At 40.2% G+C, this 18,630-nt stretch overlaps 3 protein-coding genes across 21 annotated transcripts in view; 1 reads left to right on the top strand and 2 right to left on the bottom strand.

The window, feature by feature from the left end:
- Positions 1 to 1,939: 1,939 nt before the first annotated feature.
- Positions 1,940 to 5,832, bottom strand: RPP38 (ribonuclease P/MRP subunit p38). 6 transcript variants are annotated; one of them, XM_032696118.1, is made up of 2 exons: positions 5,658 to 5,832; positions 1,940 to 2,987 (listed from the first exon to the last, which is right to left on the bottom strand). In XM_032696118.1, the coding sequence occupies exon 2, from the start codon at positions 2,958 to 2,960 to the stop codon at positions 2,109 to 2,111; it is 852 nt and encodes a 283-aa protein (XP_032552009.1). In that variant the 5' UTR covers positions 2,961 to 2,987; positions 5,658 to 5,832; the 3' UTR covers positions 1,940 to 2,108. The 6 variants fall into 6 exon arrangements, with proteins under 6 accessions (XP_032552009.1, XP_032551972.1, XP_032551980.1 ...); XM_032696081.1 differs by lacking the exon at positions 5,658 to 5,832 and adding an exon at positions 4,907 to 5,028; XM_032696089.1 differs by lacking the exon at positions 5,658 to 5,832 and adding an exon at positions 4,500 to 4,561.
- On the top strand, positions 5,368 to 13,090 carry ACBD7 (acyl-CoA binding domain containing 7). The gene is made up of 4 exons (XM_032696141.1): positions 5,368 to 6,203; positions 12,447 to 12,564; positions 12,668 to 12,730; positions 12,815 to 13,090. Exons 1-4 carry the CDS (start codon positions 6,192 to 6,194, stop codon positions 12,886 to 12,888), a joined length of 267 nt encoding a protein of 88 aa, XP_032552032.1. The 5' UTR covers positions 5,368 to 6,191; the 3' UTR covers positions 12,889 to 13,090.
- OLAH (oleoyl-ACP hydrolase) overlaps positions 12,990 to 18,630 on the bottom strand; it is a 24,350-nt gene continuing 18,709 nt past the window's right edge. For 4 of the 14 annotated variants that reach the window (XM_032695979.1, XM_032695981.1, XM_032695989.1 and 1 more), the window contains exons 4-9: positions 18,371 to 18,509; positions 16,618 to 16,756; positions 15,924 to 16,023; positions 14,788 to 14,963; positions 13,794 to 13,900; positions 12,992 to 13,581 (exon numbers count right to left, since the gene is read on the bottom strand). In XM_032695979.1, coding sequence (XP_032551870.1) covers positions 13,448 to 13,581; positions 13,794 to 13,900; positions 14,788 to 14,963; positions 15,924 to 16,023; positions 16,618 to 16,756; positions 18,371 to 18,509 — 795 coding nt within the window. In that variant the 3' untranslated portion in view covers positions 12,992 to 13,447. Of the gene's footprint in view, positions 13,582 to 13,793; positions 14,460 to 14,787; positions 14,964 to 15,923; positions 16,024 to 16,617; positions 16,757 to 18,370; positions 18,510 to 18,630 lie in introns of those variants that run through there. The other 10 variants (XM_032696017.1, XM_032696042.1, XM_032696050.1 and 7 more) reach the window with 6 other exon arrangements.

The raw sequence follows: 18,630 nt of genomic DNA, 5'->3' as shown, positions 1-18,630 counted from the left end.
GGGTAAACTTCTGTCTCATTTTCTGGCTTGCTTTCCATGTTAACTGAGGGTAGGGAGGGCAGAGTTATGCTCCTGTAGAAGCTGTGCAGCACTGTAACTGGGAGCAAATTTATCGGTCAGAGCATGAGGGAAGTGGGCAGCTGAGCCTGAGTGCTGGGGCAGTTCCTGGAGAGTTCTGTTCATGAACCTGTGTGTTACCTAACAGCTGTGCAATCCAGCATGGTCTCTTCTGTCCCTGTTGAGTGCTCTTCACCTCGAGTGCTTTGCTGAAGTATCACAGCGTCAAGAGGACATGAATCTTGAAGGTGTCCCAGCCTACACGCACACAGTAAGACAGTTACTCGGGAGGTGAAAATTGTGGCAACTCACTTTCGCTTTCTAAGCAGGTATTTAACAATAGATGAATATCTGTGTGGGTGTCACTGTCAGCAGCTCAATAAGAGAGGCTCTTCTGTTGTTTCCAAACTTGAACCTGTGCATTAGGCTTGCTATAAAGATAAGACTCCTCAAAACCCAATAGGTGTTTGTACAAAAATTAGCAAATGTAAGGCTTGTTCCACCACCTTTCCCACCTGCCTTTTTAAATATCTTTTGATCTCGAAGAAAGAACATAATTTCTTTCCCAAAGTAACTTCCTATCTTCAGAGGGGACACAAATCCCTGAAGACAGATCCCTGCAGGCAGGCAGCAAAGTGCTTGAAAGATGATTGCTGTGCTTATGTTCTTTACCAAAGCTAATCCTTGTGCTCTGTGTAAATGCTAAGACTTCTATGTTACGGTTAGCCAGCCTGGGAATGAAATACACTAGTGCTAGCATGCCTTCAAAGTTTTATGCATCCAGAAAGCCAGAACAAAGGACATGTTTGAAGGACTGCGAAGCAAGGGAAAAAACCCTTGCCTCTTCTTGCCACCCTCAGACAAGGACAAAAATTTTAGCATTAAATGTTTTGTTTAAACTTCAAGGAGCATCATGACTACAGAATCATTGCTATTGCCTGCCTTTGTAGTTGGTATCATGGACTTAAGTAATTTCTAAATAAATCCCAGAGACAGATGAGCTATCGGATGGCACTGGAAGTTTGGATAAGCAAATCTCTGAAAACTATGTGTAAATTCCACCTTTAAGGAACTACAAAGTAACTCAGTAATTTTAAGCTTTCTTCTACAAGTAAATTTCTAGGCTGTTGATTGTCTGAATTGCAGCAATGTTCCCCTTCCTTACTATAAAACAACTGTCTCATTAGGAAACTGTTCATAGTCCCCAGTAAAACTAAAGGAAAATCAAAAGTTACATGGTATGTTTTCAGTCTTCTAACACTTATATCTCTCATCTACTTTATATACAACAGTATATGGCTTATCTCAATTTCCTGGGAAACAATTTTAGACTTCCTTTAGAAATCTGATTGAGTTTAGATTTACATTTTCTTACAGGAATTGTGTTAATAATGGAAGTATTTTTTTTCATACTGCAGCAGTAGTAATTTGGTTGTGTTTTGTATTTGAAAATAAAAGCTTTTCCTCCAGCATACCCTACACCAGGTATCAGGTGAAACCCAAGTCTGCATACATTTGTGACCAAAACAAGTTTATTGTTCAGCAGAAAAAACTATAATAGAGTTCAAAAGGGAAGTCTGCCTGTGCTGTTACAGCTGTTTACTTGAAACCAGCTTTAAAAGACTTATACTGGCATGGACCTTTGTTTAAATAAACTTTCACTTTTGGTATTGATTTGTTTGAGTAATTATACTTAAATCTGTTTTGCTTAAAGCACGTTCATCTGTGTAAAGATACAAAGTTCATTTAATGCTTTGCATTAATTCCAGAGATGTATTAATTATCTCTTAAAATTACTTTGCTATGTTCATTGCCAACTTTAACTCTCTGATCTCCAACTACAAATGAAATACTTACCCCCAGGTAGCGACGGACACTTAAGTCTGAGCAATATTCTTTATTAAAGCAGAAAGTACCTCAACCAAATGCAACATAAAATTCACCTTGTATTCAAAAGCTTTACACTGTAAAGCCTAAAAAGATTGTTCAGTTAGGACTATACTCCATTCTGCATGTAAAAAATCAGTTTAATAGAACCAAACTACAATCAGTTATGCTGAAAAAGCTTTTTTCTTTTTGCGAGGTGGTTTCTTTATCTTATTGGGATTTGGGACAAGTTTCTTGATTTTCAAAGGCTGCAAAATTACATTTGAAAGATCAGGCTGATTGCTTTCTGTACGCTTCCGCTTCTGGCTTGTGAGCTCATCCCCCAGTGCCTCTGCAAGCTCGTCAGGTTCCTCATTTTCTGAAGAATCTGTATCTGCATAAGCCACAGATTCTTCAGTTCTGTACTGAAACCACGGCACTTCCAGTGCTGGTATCTTTGGAATTATTGCTTCTATTGTTTCAGTAAATTTATCAGACTGCTTTTTGAAGCCTAGTGCTAAAATGGATGTTAAGCCAAGAAGTGGTGCAACTGTTTCACTGAGCCGGGGCACTTGGCCTGCGGGTGTGGCTCGACTTGCGCTCAGCTCAATGAGATGCGATGTGATCATGGCAGGCTTTGCAGACTTGCACACCAGCAAGAGAAGCAGTTCATTTCTTTCCAATGCTTTTGTAACTTCATTAACTCCAATAGCAAGCTGTCTTCTGATACTTATGTCAGTCCACCCTGGTTTTTGTTGATGGCTTTCTGTTTCCTCCTCTTTAGGGAGTTTGTTGGTGGTAGCATCGCACTTTCTTTCCATTTGTTTTTTTGTAAGGGAACGTTTTTTCTTTCTTGGACTCTCAATCTTTTTAAGTCCAACATGTTTAATCCTTTCTTCTAAGGTCTGTAGTATAAAATGCATATCTTTTCCATCTATGGTTTTCCACTGAAAAACAAAGGGGTTATCTAGACATGTTTTTACAGTGATTTTCTTTGCTTTACGAAGTGTTGCCGTCCCTTGCTGAATTACAGACATCCTGAGGTTCTTCTGTGTTTTGTCACCCTAGGGAAGAAAGAAACATTAGTCGAAGTACTGTACTGTCTGCTGGGAACGTCACTACCACAAGCCTCTTTTGGGAATGCAGAAAAGAAATGTCAAATATCCTATGTCAAAGTGATATTGGCAACTATCACCTTCCTCACAGTGCTCAGTGCTAATCCTTCACACATCTTCTGGAAGGCAGATGCTGTGTTGCTTTTTTTTGTTTATAAATAATAAAAAACTAGACTGGACAGCAAGGCAGTGATGAAACCCTTCAGAAGCTGAACAAAAGCAGCTGGAGGTATTACAGATGTAAAAAAACAAACAAACACAATCAAACAACTCCACCCCCAGAGTCATGAGTTGAAAGACCACTACATTTTTGCTGTTGCACAGCTGCATTGTCCCCCATGCATGTGAGGAAAAAAAAAAAAAAAGCTGAATCACAACATGACACAAGCTCCAAGTCCCTAAATTTATTTAAGATTTTTAGAAATTTGTCTTTTCAGTCTTTACTCCATGCCTTTGTGTTTTTCTGCATTTGGAAGGCATGACAGAGATCTGCCTCAGACTCTTAATAATTTATGCCGTGAACCCTATGAAATGCCCTGGGCCACCCCAGCAAAGGCCCATCCAGCCCTGCTGTGTCTCCAGCAGCAGGAACTAGAGAAACCGTTACGGAAGGACAGGCTGCCATTCTCCTCAGCTCCCAAACACACAGAATGGTTGCATCTGGGATGTAAGATCTGACAGCTTACCCTATTAGTCCTTTATGGAGCTATCATTCATGCAGTTATCCCTTTTGCTAATCATATAGTGGCAACAACCAAAAAGTGGAAACAACTAAAGAATGGAAACGACCACTAGAAACCTAAAATGCGACCGAGTTAGAAATGGAAGCTTATGACAACTTAAAAAAAGTAGCTCTGGGTTATATCTTCTAAAAGCTTTTAATTGGGGATGCTCTGATGACTTTTTACAGGGGGATATAAAGCAAAGTTAGCAACAGACTCGTGTATGAGAAAGAAGCAAAACATGAAGGATTTCCCAGCTGAAAGATTACAGTTTTCTTTCCAAAATGGGTACTGCTGAGGAAAACAAGCGTGCAGGGATAAGATAAAAACTAGAAGCACCGGGCTTCTCCACCTCGCGCCGCTGTCACGACCCTCTCGCTTCCTGCGGAAGGGAGAACAGGAGAAGCGCCGCCCACGTTCACCCCCGCCAGGAACCCCCTCCAGCCCCTTCCGCTCCGCGGGCGCCGCCTGCTCCCGACACAAGAAGCGCGGGTCAGAGCACGGCCCGGTCGGACGCGCTGCAGGCGGCGGCGGGTCCCTGGGGCGGGGGCTCCAGCCGCCCCCTCGGCCCCGCCGCCGGGACCGAGCACCCGCTCCCCGGGCCGCCGCCCGCCGAGCGCCTGCGGCCGGGCCGGGCCCCGCGCAAACGCTGCGGCCGCGGGAGCGGGGCGGTCTCCGCTGCCCGCCCGTGGGGCCCGGCCCGCAGTGCCCCGCGCCCCCCGCGCGGAGCCCGCCCTACCTCGGCCGCGCCGCCCGGGCCCCGCTCCGCGCACACGCCGCCGCCACCGCCGCCGCTCGGCCCCGCTCCGCCCCTGTCCCCGCCCCCGAGCCGCCTCCTCCCACCACGGGGCCTCGTCCCGAGCGAGCTGAGGAGGAGCAGCGCGGCAGCCGAAGAGATGGGGAGGCGCTGAAAAATGCCCCGCGGGAGGCGGGTGCAGCGCGGAGGTGCCGGGTCCCGGTCCCGGTCCCAGTCCCGGCTGGGGCGGCTGAGCGGGCAGGGCGAGCGGGCAGCGGAGAGCGCTGGAGAGCACCACATCTACTGGTGCCCGGGCTGCGGTCGGCGCCACATGGAGAAACAGCGCGTTGCGTTGGTGGAAGGCAGCACTGAAGCGCTGGTGCCGGGAGCCTGTGCCTGGCGGGTCTCACCCCAGGTGTAGCACTGGCGCTCCTGCGTTTTGAACGCTCCCGATAATGGGCGCATAGGCGATAGCAGATTTGCTTTGTCATATGTGAGCTGGCGGCATTGTGGCCAAGTCACCGGGTACTTCATAGGGACTTCACAGCAACCTCGCTGCAGTGCAATAATGCAACGTACTGCCCACGTACATTACATTCTGTAACTAAGATGACAGGTAAGGACTGGTTACGTTCAGTGTTTCTCACAGTCTGCCCCGAGCCATTAACAAATCTTGACACACACATTCAGTTTCTACATTCTACATTCACCTTAGTGCACGGTGTGGTTACACGCAGCTTCTGGCCCTGAAAAAGCAGAGCTTCCCCAGCAAGCCCGAAGGGCTTCTTCGCTTCAGAGTTGTTTTCAAATTTATTTAAAATCTTGTATTTACTGAAATTTACGTGGGTTTTTTTCTTGTTAAATCCTGGCTTAATTTAAGGTGGACTTGCTCTGAGAGAAAACACTCTTTTTCACGGTTTTATGGAAGTTAGTGGGTTAAAAACATTTAGAAACACACAGTATTGTGATCAAACTATGCTCAGGGAATGATGAACATAAATGTAAAGAGGTGTGAATATAAATAACTTATTAATGGATAGGATAAGCAGGGATGGAATTTTTTTTCCTTCAAGGGTTACAGTTGTAGGCTAGTTTATCAATTAATATTCTTTTTATTCTGTATTTAGTAGAACAAATTAAAACTCAGCGTTCACAAGGTACTTTGTGTGTGTAGCTGCTTGTGTGAGGTATCTCTCCCCGGGATGACCTGCAGGTTTTCCAGAGTTGCAGCTGGACAATGCGAGGTCCCAGGCCGGGCTGGGCGTGGGCACGGGCAGGGGCTGCAGCAGAGGGACCAGCAGCAATAACCGGGCTGGCTGCCGTTCAAGTCACCCAAGAAATTTCTTTTTCAAACAAATGGCTTGAGAATCCTGCTGTATCGCTGCTCTCCGAGCCTGGTGGCCTAATCCTCAGTGGTATGGAAACGAGCTCGGGCTTTCTGAGGAAACGACTGTGGGGTTAATGCTCACTGCCCCCACCGCCCCTTCCCTGCGGTTCGCAGCCGCTCAGCTGTGCCGGCAGGGCCCGGGAGGCGCAGCGGGAGCGAGCCCGTGTCGTGCCTCAGCCGGGAGCTGAGGTCACTGGGACCATCCCAGCGCCACCGCGCCCGCGCCGCGGGAGCCCTCAGGCAGAGGCGCCGCGTCCCCGCCGCGGAAGGAACGAGGCCGCTCCCTGGGCATCCATCCTCGCAGCATCATGACTCTCCAGGTAAGCAGTTCTGCATCTGGTGACACAGAGACGCGAGGAGAGGACAGGCAAGGGATGCGCTGTCTATCTGTGCAATGCCGTGTTGGAGACTGCGATATTTCTGCAGCATAAGGATTAGTACTGCAAAATCGAGGTTACCTTGCAGCAAGGGAAATTTGCCTAAACCCTTGGAGGTTAAATAATGCATTGCTTTCCTACAAGTGGAGGGTGAGAAACATGCTGGTTATTTTGTACTATTCATAGGTCATATAATTTTTTGGAGCCTTACCTGTTTAGAGCATGCATGAATTATTTTTCTTGGCGTCCGCATTTGAGTTTGCCAGGACTGAGTTAGGCATTGAAAGGCAGGTAAATACTTATGTTTTTAGGATCTAGCTAGTTACTTAGAGCTCTAAAATGAGAAGGGAAACTTCTAACACTGAGGCAGTGGTATATGTGCATTTGGGAAGCATGAATAATTTTTAAGTGAGTTATGTGTATTTTTTTAGATTGTGTGCATCTTTGGTACATTTTGATGGGCTTGTGTTGTTGTAGGAAAGCTTCTACTTCCTACCTTCTGGCTAGAGAGAGCTTCCTTCTTCCTTCTCTCTGAGTAGGGCTTTAAATAGTTCTTGGGGAAATTATCTTCATTGCTGGCGTTTAGCCTCCTACGTTTTCGAGAAACTATGAATACTTCCTTTGTCTTACCCATGCCGTGATGGATTAGGCTGTTTTTCTTTGTTAGGCTTTCCTATTATCCCTTTCACTTCAAGATTTGCAAGCCCTTTTATCCTGGTCTCATTATAATGTCTCTCTCAGCTTGGTTAGTTTGCAAAGAGTGGACAACACAATGCTCTGACCTAGATGCAGGGAGTGCATTGCCAGTAGCTCAGCAATTTTCTTCTGAGCTGCAATTATGTTGAATAGAACAGAGGTTTCATTGTGGTATGTTACAGCTAAGAAGAAGAAAACTATTTCTTCAGTGGGTCAGAACTGCCAAATCCCAAACATAACACCACCTTTGTTTAATTAACGATCACCAAAATTATATTTGTTTTATTCTGCCTTGAGTTTACTCTAGAAAATGAATTTATTAACCTTATGATTAAGCAATGAGCCATAAATCACAGTTAGAAAGAGCTGAGTGCAGTATGATATGCTGTTGTGGTATGCAGTTACACTTTCACATAAAAATCAGTGGTTGAAATACTGCAATGTCTTTACCTATTCTGTATTAGACATAGAGGTTTTCTATCCACATTGGTTTGGTTGACAGCTAGCATCCATATTGATAAAAATGTATTGAATCAAGCTATATGGGAATGAGGACAACTTAATAATGTTTTCATTAGGGAGGCTTAAAATATTTATAAATTTTGCAGACTGTTAAAATATTCTGCTGTTAATGAAGAATGTTTTTTCCTTTGCAAAAAGGGAGTATGTGATAATAGTCTGATAATTTGTGCATTTATCCCTAGTACGTGTGTATGTTTTCCTGTAGATATTTTTATGCTTTTAATTTGAGGAGCGAAAGGAAATTTTATTGGCACATGATTTAAAGGAAATTATATTTTTATAGGCTGCTCATAAGCATGTTGTGTAAGCAGGCAAATTCTAAGCAACAGTCTGTGCACAACGATTGATTAGAGGGGAATGAAAAAAGAAACGTTTAGTATTTATATTTCATTTCTGCATGTTTCTTGCTCTGCAAGATATGTGTTTGCATATTTTTAAACAGTATCTTGTGATACTTGCCTATTGATGCATATTTAATAAAACTATGTGAAGATAAGGTTATTAACTTGATGGGTTCCCTAATTTATTTTTTTTATCTTTTGTCTTGTATAATCTAACAGTGCTTCTGGTTCATTCTTACTCTGAAGTTGTGGTTCAACTCCAGCTAGCAAATAAGGACCATGCAGCCACTTCCTGCCCTTTCCCCCACCATGGGATGGGTTGGAGAATCAGGGGGAAAAAAAAAGCAGAAACGCGTGGGTTGAGATAAGACTAGTTTAGTAACTAAAGCTAATTTATATATAATATATAAAATTTGTTAATAGTAATAAAAGAGAGCATGCACAATAAAACCCAAGAGAAACAAGGGATGCACAACACAATTGCTCACCACCCACTGATCAGTGCCAAGCCCATCTCTGAGCTGCATTCAGCCCCTCCTGGCTGATCCCCCCAGTTTATATACTGGGCATGATGTTCTGTGGTGTGGAATATCCCTTTGGCCAGTTTGGGTCAGCTGTCCTGACTCTCTTCCCCCCCCCAGCTTCTTGTGCCCCTCCTCACTGTCAGAGCATGAGACACTGAAAGTCCTTGGCTCAGTGTAAGCACTGCCCAGCAACAACCGAAACATCAGTGTGTTATCAGCACTATTCTCGTACTGTACCAGCTACTAGGAAGAAAAATGAACTCTATCCCAGCCAAAGCCAGGATGGAAGTTTGGATCAGAAAACAATTCAAGACACGTGGAAGATTTCCGCTGACTTGAATGGTCCTTGTATGTCAATGCTGCCAGAGGCTCCCATGCAGTAGTAACTTATTTAAACTTTAAATAACGTGTGGCAACCCAGTTATGTTTTATTACTGATACCACTTCTTAATCTTACAGTTAAAGACCATGAGTGCTGCTTTTGTTTGCACGTGTATGGATAATATTAAGAGATGTCTGTGATGAGGAGTCAGTGATAGGTACAGTCAAGAATGTCACATTACTAGTATTTGGCTTAAGAGTGAAATATTCATTTTAATAAAATTTTACCAATTAAAAAAATCTTAAGTATGGTGAGTCATCACATTTATTGTCATACTGTTGTTAGTGCATAGGAGGACATATTTTTGTGTAATTAGACTACAGTCTTGCTACCTGAGTACAGAACTCCTTCATATCCTAATGCTGCAGTGTCTGAAACACTGGGCAGCAGCGTGGCATGACTGGAGTGACTCAGGGCTAGGCTGGGATGTAAATTCAGAGCATGTGAGTTCCTCTGCAGTGTGTCCCTATGTCCTTGCTTCTGCCCTGAGATAAACACAAAGTGGAACAGGCTTATTTCCATGGAGGGATAAGCTACCTGTCTGTCAAGGAACACAGTGAAATAAAAAGTCATACGAGCAGTCTCACAGGTATGGAGTTCAGACTCCTATTCTGCTTACAGAGATGTCCCCTCCCTGCTCCCAGGCTGAAGGCACCCACACTGTGCCTAAGGCACAGGGCAGGGCACTTTTGCCCCAAACCCCAAATTCTCTCTCTGTGTTGTTGTGACTTGCTGGCCTCAAACATGTGGGTTCACCTTTCTGATTTTGCTTTTGAAAGGAAGGAAAGTGTAACTTACTTACTTTCTATGGCCCTTGTCAATTTTTGGTGAAAAATTAAAAATGAGCTTAACATCTGAGCTTGCTGAAGTATTTCAGGTAGTTGTAGGAATTCCAGGTACAGTTACTCTGCAGAAGGAGAACAAGAGACAATACAGCATAAGATGAAAAATAAAGATTGCAAGGCTTTCATGAAAGCAATATTAATATTACAAAAAAAAAAGCTGAGAAGCGATGCTGTAAGGTCATTTCAACATTATTGATTGATTCAGCTTTTATATGTAGTCTATGGCATATGATTTTTGTTTATCTAAATAATATATAACATATGTACAAAACATATAAACATATCCTGAGCCTTTTGGTATTTGTCTTGCAGTGCTCCCAAATACTCGGTTGGTTAAAAAAAAAAATCCAGTGTTTAGTTCTTAAAAGAAATCAGCCACAAAAAGTTGGACTTAAAGCTTCATGTTTTTCAGTGATTCTGTGGTATAGCTGCATTCTAGTAATATTGATAATTATTTTTATTAAAACAGGAACAAACTGCATAACTAGTTACATGTTTTCAGTCTACAAAGTTTTAGATTTAAGAATATAATTTGGAAGTAATTTGGTGTAGAATTTATTCTAGAAGCTCTGCCAAATAGTATACTGTATAGAATGACCACGTTTCAAACAGACAAATTGCACTTGGAATCTTGCTAATTCTCAGAAGGATTGTTACGTTCAAAATAGAACAGCAGCATTTCTTAAAACAGTCTTTATCAGTTCTAACACACCAGCTGTTCTCTGTATTCCTGCCTCCACTACTGGGCATTTGGTTCTGGGAGGCCTTGGTGGGAACCTCCCAGAAACTCCTGCTTGTCAGTTATGCAAACACTGGTTCTCACTGAGTTGGAAGATTATTTGTTAAAAAGCATCCTCATTGCTGCAGGATTTTTGTCCTTTCCTTCCACCGCATTTTTAAGGGTGCTACAAACTGACAGCTAGAGAGATATGTATTATCATCGTGAACCCTTCCCGTGTAATGTTCTGTGAATTCATAGCTGCAGTTTAAAGAAGATTTATTTTTAATTGCTGTTTTGCAGGGAGCATTCCTTTGCTAGAACACCCTTTTAATCGTACATCATGATTTTTTAAAAACATCCCTTTTAAATGTACCTCTCTGCCTGCTGCTCCTTGTCATAACTGGTGTTACAGATGTACATTCTCCTGAGGCATGCACTTTTATTCTTAGGAGACTTGTGCTTTCCCTTGGTGGGTTTCAAATGGCAGTTGAAAATTTTGCAAAAAAATTAGAAATTCCTCAGAAGTTTGTGTCTGGGGAGCCTCACTAGCCAAACTAAATTTCCATACCAAAATTAAAAAAAAAAAAAAAGTGAATTCCCTCTCAGGAGACAGAGGTGACTCATTTGGTGGGAGAGTGGCTAGGTTTCTGTGCAGGAAGCTGCAGTGCACTCAGCTACCTGCCCTTACCCTATTTCACCTGCTACTCCTGCCTTAATGCAGCCACCAGCTGATGTCTCCTTACATCAATGAATACGACGTAGTTTCATGATTCCATGAAGGGGCCTTTCTGTGAAGAAAGATCCATGAGCATCACTCTCTAATTAAATTATTTCTAATTTTTTCTTCTTAGATTTAAAACCAGAAATAGTCTTTCTCTTGTACTTTTTCTCTGTTTAATTAAAGAATGCTATAGTGAGTCCAGCTCTCATTCATACTTGCTTATTTCTATCACCTGATCCACCCAGCACAGTCGGTTGCCAAGGAGAAAGGCATCAGTTAAGGAGACAAACGTGCATTACGTTTTCTTATTTTAAAAAAAAAAAAAAGTCTTTCCTATAACTAAGGGAAAAGGTGGTCCAAAGAAGCACAGTACAGACTTCTGAAGTAATACTAGGATCTCAATGATTTAAACAGAGCCACAGCATACATGCTGAAACCAATGTTGAATATGTTGCTGATTTTAAGACCCAAGTTTTAAGATTTTTTTTTACATTTTATATATGTGTGTGTGTGTGTGTGTGTGTGTGTGTGTGTGTGTGTGTGTGTGTGTGTGTGTGTGTGACAGCACATCTTGCAGGATATAGTTTGCTTCTGCAAATGCAGATCCAACTTAAAAGCTAAACTAATTATTGAAACCAGCATATAGCATATGAAAGTACCTATACCTTTTTATGTTGGAGTAGTGCAGTGACCTGATGGGTCAGTGGTCACTGTATGAAATCTATCTCTGAAATGTCCTGAACATGAGACAGAATGCCAGAGTCTAGCCCAGGACTTACTATATGGCCTCAGATTGATGTGAATGTGTGATGCATGATGATGAAGGGAGTAAATTTACAGTGCACTCCTGTGCTCCACTGTGTTTGAGAGCTGGGTGTGGAAGGTGGTCCTGGCAGTAGCACTGCTCATCCCCGTGAGGTGTCTCTGTGCCAGCTGTTGATCACCTATTATGCTGTCAGCAGAGCCATGGAAATGAAGGGTGAAGTGGGCAGTGCCCCTCAGAGGGTTTTCAAGCTCCACCACTCGAATCAACACTATGGAAGCAGAGATTACTGCTGGGGTGTAAAGTTCAATGAACACCTTCATACCCACAGTGTGACTGTGAAAGACACGCAGTACATAAATTGTGGAGACTGCCTGCATGAATATATCTGTAGCTATTCTGACACTAGACAGTCTGTAATGGTTCCAAGTGTTTAGATGTAAAACTGTTTATTTATCTTAGAAGTACAGACCCTATCAGCTATATAATCCTAGTTCCTCTTCTAACGACGTACAGTTTCATTAAGCTTCTTCCATGGATAAACACCTTGACTTACCACTAAACCCAAGCAAGTGACTGAGAATATGTAATGATACTACTGTGTGCCCTGTGCCTCATGTTTTAAGCACGCTCCTTGAGGGGAAAACCAACACTTTCTGTTCTTCCACCAGGCTGACTTTGATGGTGCTGCAGAAGATGTAAAAAAATTAAAAACAAGACCAACTGATGAAGAACTGAAGGAACTATATGGATTCTACAAACAGGCTACCGTTGGAGATATTAATATTGGTATTCCTACATATGCTTCATATTTACTCCCATACCTTGATGAAATCAAGCTGATGTTATGTAAATCGGCATGATAATCAAACGTACGCATTTATTTTGGCAGAATGTCCAGGAATGCTAGATTTGAAAGGCAAAGCCAAATGGGAGGCATGGAACCTGAAAAAAGGTGTTAAACCAATTAAATTTACATCATGTAGTCATGTTTAGAGGACAAACGAGGAAAGATAATGATTCCTACTTTCCTTTACAGGTTTATCAAAGGAGGATGCCATGAATGCCTATATCTCTAAAGCAAAAGCAATGGTAGAAAAATACGGGATCTAGAATATTCAAAGTAATTCCCACTAATAATTAACTCTTCAGTAGCTAATGAACTAACTCTGTTGAGAACACTGCAATACTAACTCCTTACTGTGTAGTCTGACTAATATCTTTTAAGCATAAGCTGACTGTAATGGGTATTTATATACATACTCTATTTTTAGATTGTATCTTATTCTAAATAAATTTGAACCTAATAAATTAAGCTTTCTGTAAGAATTGTGGATTTTTGTGGGTATTAAATTATATTTAGCATTTTTACAGGAGCAGGCAAACAGAAGCTCTACAAGTAAAATAACATAGCTGTCATTTTTTTCAAATGAGGTTATGGAATGAAGTGAAGAGTTTGTGCACATGCAAGATGAGAAGAGGGAAAAGATGAAACCTGGTTTTTTTAAGACAAAGCCAATGTTTATTTTCAGAAAAACCCAGGAAACTCCCCCTTTAAAGGATTACAGAGGACGAACAGAACAACTCAGGCATAACTGCATACAGAAATAATGACTTATGAAGTGCTGTGGACTAATATTACACCTTCTGCTATTAAAATTGAGGGAAATAGTCACAGACCGGCATTTTCTATGCATCTTGTTATGTGTTTTGTCAAGAAAATTTCATTAGAGGGTTCTAGCAGATAAAAGTGACCTCCAGGAAGCTCATAAAAGGATGTATCTCCACTTGTTAGTTCTTGCCAACCTGAAAAAGATATGTCAGAAAAATGTCAATGGTTGTTACAATTTTACATAACTATTTCAAAATTATTATTTAACAATTATTTTAAATCCTGTATCAACATTGAGACTGCTCTGTTGGTTTGTTTCATTTAAGAAGGAGATAAAAGACTCTAGAAGATGCAATTCAACAGGAAAATGTGTAAGTATAAGAGGAAAACCATTTAAGAAAAGTACCTTGTAAATCATATGGTTTATCATCACCCCCATTAAAGCAGGTAATATCACAAGAGAAGGGGATATCCATTTCTGCCTTCTCAAAACTGTGAACATAAAAAGTAGTCCTAAAACATTCAATAAGATACCCATATTTGGAATTTGCTTCCACATACAAAATAACTTTTTTATTCTCGTCCAAAATCTAACAAACTTCAGGAATTAGATTATGCAGAACATCAGAAGAAATTACCACATCTGGAAGGTTCTTAGCTCCTTGCCCTACTGCAATTAGGTCTAAAATTGTAAAGAAAGAATGACCCGATAGTTAGGGGAAAAAAAGAGCTTCAGCCTGCAATAAAAATTCTCACCTACCATACACAATCATGTTACCTGCTTATATTCAAGTTTTAATGTTTCAGGGCCTTTCAGTGTCAGGTTCCTAAGACCAAAATGGGTCCCACATCCAAGAGTATCGTTGTCTTTGCCAAGGTAAGAAACCTTAACAACTCAGCCACGTTGGCTGTCATGTAACATCCAGTGGGGACAGCAGTTAGGACAGAAGAAGCTGGTTGCTCTCAAGGTGCCCAGAACACAGGGACTCTCTGCTTCTGGTTAGATTAGGGGATCTTGGATCAGGAGGCTGAATGCAGTGATCCTGAAGCATGATCAGCTGAGATTAGTAGCCTCAGAAAACAATAAAAGATGAGAGAATATTCCCTTTTAGTGGCTGTTAACTGTGGATCCTCAGTATAACTGTAATTCTACCATGACACGTTCACTACTGCAGTAACAGTTTGCTGCTGCAGTGGTTGATACAGTAAGCAGTGTTTTCATTTAGGGCTTAAATACCAGAAAACAAATAGAAAAACACACAAAGGAGAGAACTGTTTACTGTTTCATAATCTTTTTAAAACAGAAATGAGAACAAAATATGAAGAAAGAAAAAACCTGACATGATCAGACAGAAGTAAAAATGTAAAATACAAATGTAATACAAAATTGTAAAACTTACGAAAATGTCTGAAACACTCTAAAGTCTTCTTTAAAAGTAAGTAGCAGATTTTTCCTAATGTCTTCGTTATGGAGAAGCACAGAAGGAGTTCCTCCTACAGTTTGTAGATATTCGATAACTTCTTCATCTTTTGCATCAGATACAGAAATGCTTTTGATTGGAAGAATTGCTTCAGACTGTCAGTACCAGATAAAACAAATGAGGTGTTGTATATAATATACTTTAAATTATCTTTTCATTAAAAATCATTTTAGTAAAAAGTACAATAATTCTTCATCTCCAAAATACAATGGCTGATTAATTTAACATCCACAGAGAATACTTCTTGGAAAGGGTTAGTAAATTATGACTGAGCCAAGTGTCTTCCAGGTCTGAACCTTGCACAGACAAATAACCATTAATTCAATTTTGTCCAAGTTTGACTCTTACTATTGAAATGCACCTAATAAAATGATCTGTTTAAGAGAAAGAAAAGCCTAGCAGTGGATATAAACCTGACTAATGTAGGACTGCAGAGACCAACTGATTATGGAAATTTGCAGGACTAAGGATTGCTAAGAAGCCCCAGAAACAGAAGAACAGAAATAGCAAATGCTGACTGAGGAGAGGAGGACTGGGAAAAAGCCACTTCACTGCTGTTTTCCTGAGAAAGACTAGCAGAACCAGCAGAACCTGAGAAGAAACTGATTAAAAATCCAACAAAGAATGAGGGAAAGAAATAAATGGACAAATGTACTGAAGGCTGATGCAGGCGTTTTATGAAAGACTAGGTTAAGACAGTTATTTCACATGTTACAGAGAAGAGAGAGCCACTTAGTATTTTGCTTTGATTACTTTTTAATTTTAAGCCAAAAGCCATAGTAAATAACACAGTATTCAAAAAAGGTAGCATTAGCTCAAGGAGACTGTTCTCCTGAGGCTAAGGTCAGCTAGCAGCAGTGAATATTGTGTAGTGCAAATTTCTGCATCCACCTCAGAATTAATTTCCTCTAAGAAAAAACTTTTCTCCATAGATTCTGAAGCAATGCTCATTTTGTATTAAAAGTAATTCTCATGCCATACTGTCAAACGTTATTTTTACTCTTGATAGATAATGTACTGTTTTGTTTCATATTGTTAATGATTCTGCAACTTACATTTGGGGCATGTGCCCCTGACACAAAAAGATGGACCGGCTCTAGTCCATACTTTTCTTTCAAATGTAGTGCCACTGCAAAACTCAGGTAAGATCCAAAACTGCAGTGAAAGGAGAAATTAAAGCAAAGTAAGCAAAAACATACATAAAACCTGGAAAATTTAAACATAGTTTAAATTTCAGTGCTAACTGGATATCTTGAACAGTTACTGAAGCCATATATGACATATAAATTATAATGATATTCATTAATTGACATGAAGTGTATTCCTACACAGTCTAGTTTTACAAATCAAACCTTTTCTTAATCTTTCTTTTTGTAATCTCCTTAATTTGCAATAAGAACAGTTATTTTGAATACTTTGGACCAAGCGATCTTCAAAATCTGTGTTTCACGAATGGTTCACCCCTGCATTCATACAGATCAAGAACTGACACAGATATTAAAAATAAATGCCATAATAAATTATAATTTATCAGAAACACAACATGTTCAGATGTTATGCCTGAAGCAATAAATAAATAACCAGAGTCTTTTAGAGCAACAGCATGTTTTGGGATGACTTGACAAAAGATCTTTGCACAAGCATATTTTTCCTAAAATTTTTGCATATAAAAACAAGTAACTGTCTACTCAACGAGTTCAGAGATAGAAGCTCCTTCACCGAGGTATCTAAAAATGTATATATTTTTACCTGTGACCAAAAAATGCAAATGGTTTTTCTTGAAGTTCTTTTAACAAAACACTTGTAACTTCATTAACCATGCTTGTCATGTCTTTTGCAAAAGGCTCATTAAGACGAGTTTCTCTTCCAGGATACCTTACACAGAACACTGCAGAAGAGGTGGAGGAAGCGAGAGAAAAGGATTATAGTTATTTCAAATAGGTAGAGTAAAATAATTTTAATTCAGTTTTTTAATTATTATGCAGAATATACAGATTATTTAAATTAATCCTTCTTACAGTTGATACCATGTATTTGTTATTGTTACTACTCTGTTTTAATCATATGAGAGATGAGGTTTCCATTCCTTCCTTTACTCACAAATTGATCTGATTTATTCTCCAGTTGATCTGATTGTTAAGTGCCTTGGCTCAGAATCCACAAGGTCTTGATTACAGCCGAGGTTTGAAAGCAACTTTATTACTATTAGGTTAATAACAACCACAAATTCACTCATTTCAATAATAGTAAGTTAAGAGGTGTGTAAAATACATCCTTCCAAGGGCAGCATTATAAAGTTAAACTATATTAGCATTGTACAATCCCTGTTTTCTTCTTTGTCGGCTCTTGAGCATTACACATAGTAAAATGTGTAATCATAGTACAAATTGATGGACATTTATATTTACTTATATTTATCTGGAAGGACATTTCACATACTTTTATTATAGTCCTTTCAAAATTGGGGATTTTCCTCTTGCTGTTTAGTGAAAGTAAGGAATGAACAGATCAGAAAAAAATGTCGATTTTCTGAACTCTCCTTGATATAATGCATACTGCTGAACTCATGTGGAAGTAATGGGTCAGACACAAAGTATTTTAGAATAGACAGAATAAACCACTACCTAATACGATACTAGCAGTACAGAAATGTCTGCATCTTCTGTAATTACTTTCTGCAGAAACCATCTCTGAGAAACCATGCTACACCCTGATTTTATTAATCTGTGTCTGCAGTTGCTCCTAGGCTGTTTTCTTAGTAACTTCATTGGAAGTAGTTCCAGCAGAAAGAAACCTCTTTTATTTCTTTCTTTTTTTTTTTCTCCGTTTCAAGGAAAATTTAAAAATTTAATGTGACTTGTGCAACTGCTTACCAGAAAGCATTTAGAGGACTGGTACAACTGCAATGGCAATGCTTGTAAATATAAAATTTTTTTTTTTTTGTGGAAGGTCTGTAAAATGGCCTTGGTTCCTCTTCAAATAGTTCAAGCAATGGATCTTTTTTAGTGCTGATACAGCTTGAGAGCAATGAGAAATACTTTGTAGTTTAACTTAATGTCATTTCACTGTTATAAATTCATAGTTTGAACTTCAGTTTTGATACAAGAAGTGCAAACAATGGACAACAGATACTCTGTGCAGCCTCTCAACATTAAAAATGGTTCTCATATCTTCACCGTTACCCTGGCATATTAGCAATATGCAGTGTATTGTGTTTGTCAATCATACCAATAGTTTCTGAAGCAGTCAACCATACTATAGTCTTGCGGAACTTAGCTCTGAGGATATAACCTTTAAACCTAGTCAAATATAATTTGATGCCAGGTGGTACAGAAAATGCACCCTGATGGAAATGCTAGTTCCTAATGAATGCTAGTTCCATCCTTTCCGGAGAAGACCCATTGGATAAAGATTCCAGTTATCTCAAGAATGTTATATTCCATTCAGAAAATTGGGCTACTGTGTATTTCAGACTTGTGCTTTAACTACAAAAATGACAAACCTTCAATTGAGTTGCTTAACCGTTTGCCCCACTGAGCAAGTAGAGAAGTTCCACCTCCAGCCCACGGAAAGCAAATCAGCCTACAGAGAGCATTTTGCCTTTTGTGCACACAAACAATCAGCTTCTCCATTCCTAAAAACTAAAACAAACAAGGAAATAACATTTCATTCTAGAACAGGACTCTTCAGGTATAGGAAAATTAGATTGAATTAAATCTAAATTGAAACAACAGCCTGCAATATTTTCTGTCATCAGAACTG

Source organism: Chiroxiphia lanceolata, chromosome 1, assembly GCF_009829145.1.
Source record: "Chiroxiphia lanceolata isolate bChiLan1 chromosome 1, bChiLan1.pri, whole genome shotgun sequence".
NCBI classification, from domain to species: domain Eukaryota; kingdom Metazoa; phylum Chordata; class Aves; order Passeriformes; family Pipridae; genus Chiroxiphia; species Chiroxiphia lanceolata.
Note: the sequence above shows the minus strand (reverse complement) of the source record. Positions and strands in the feature narration are given on the sequence as shown.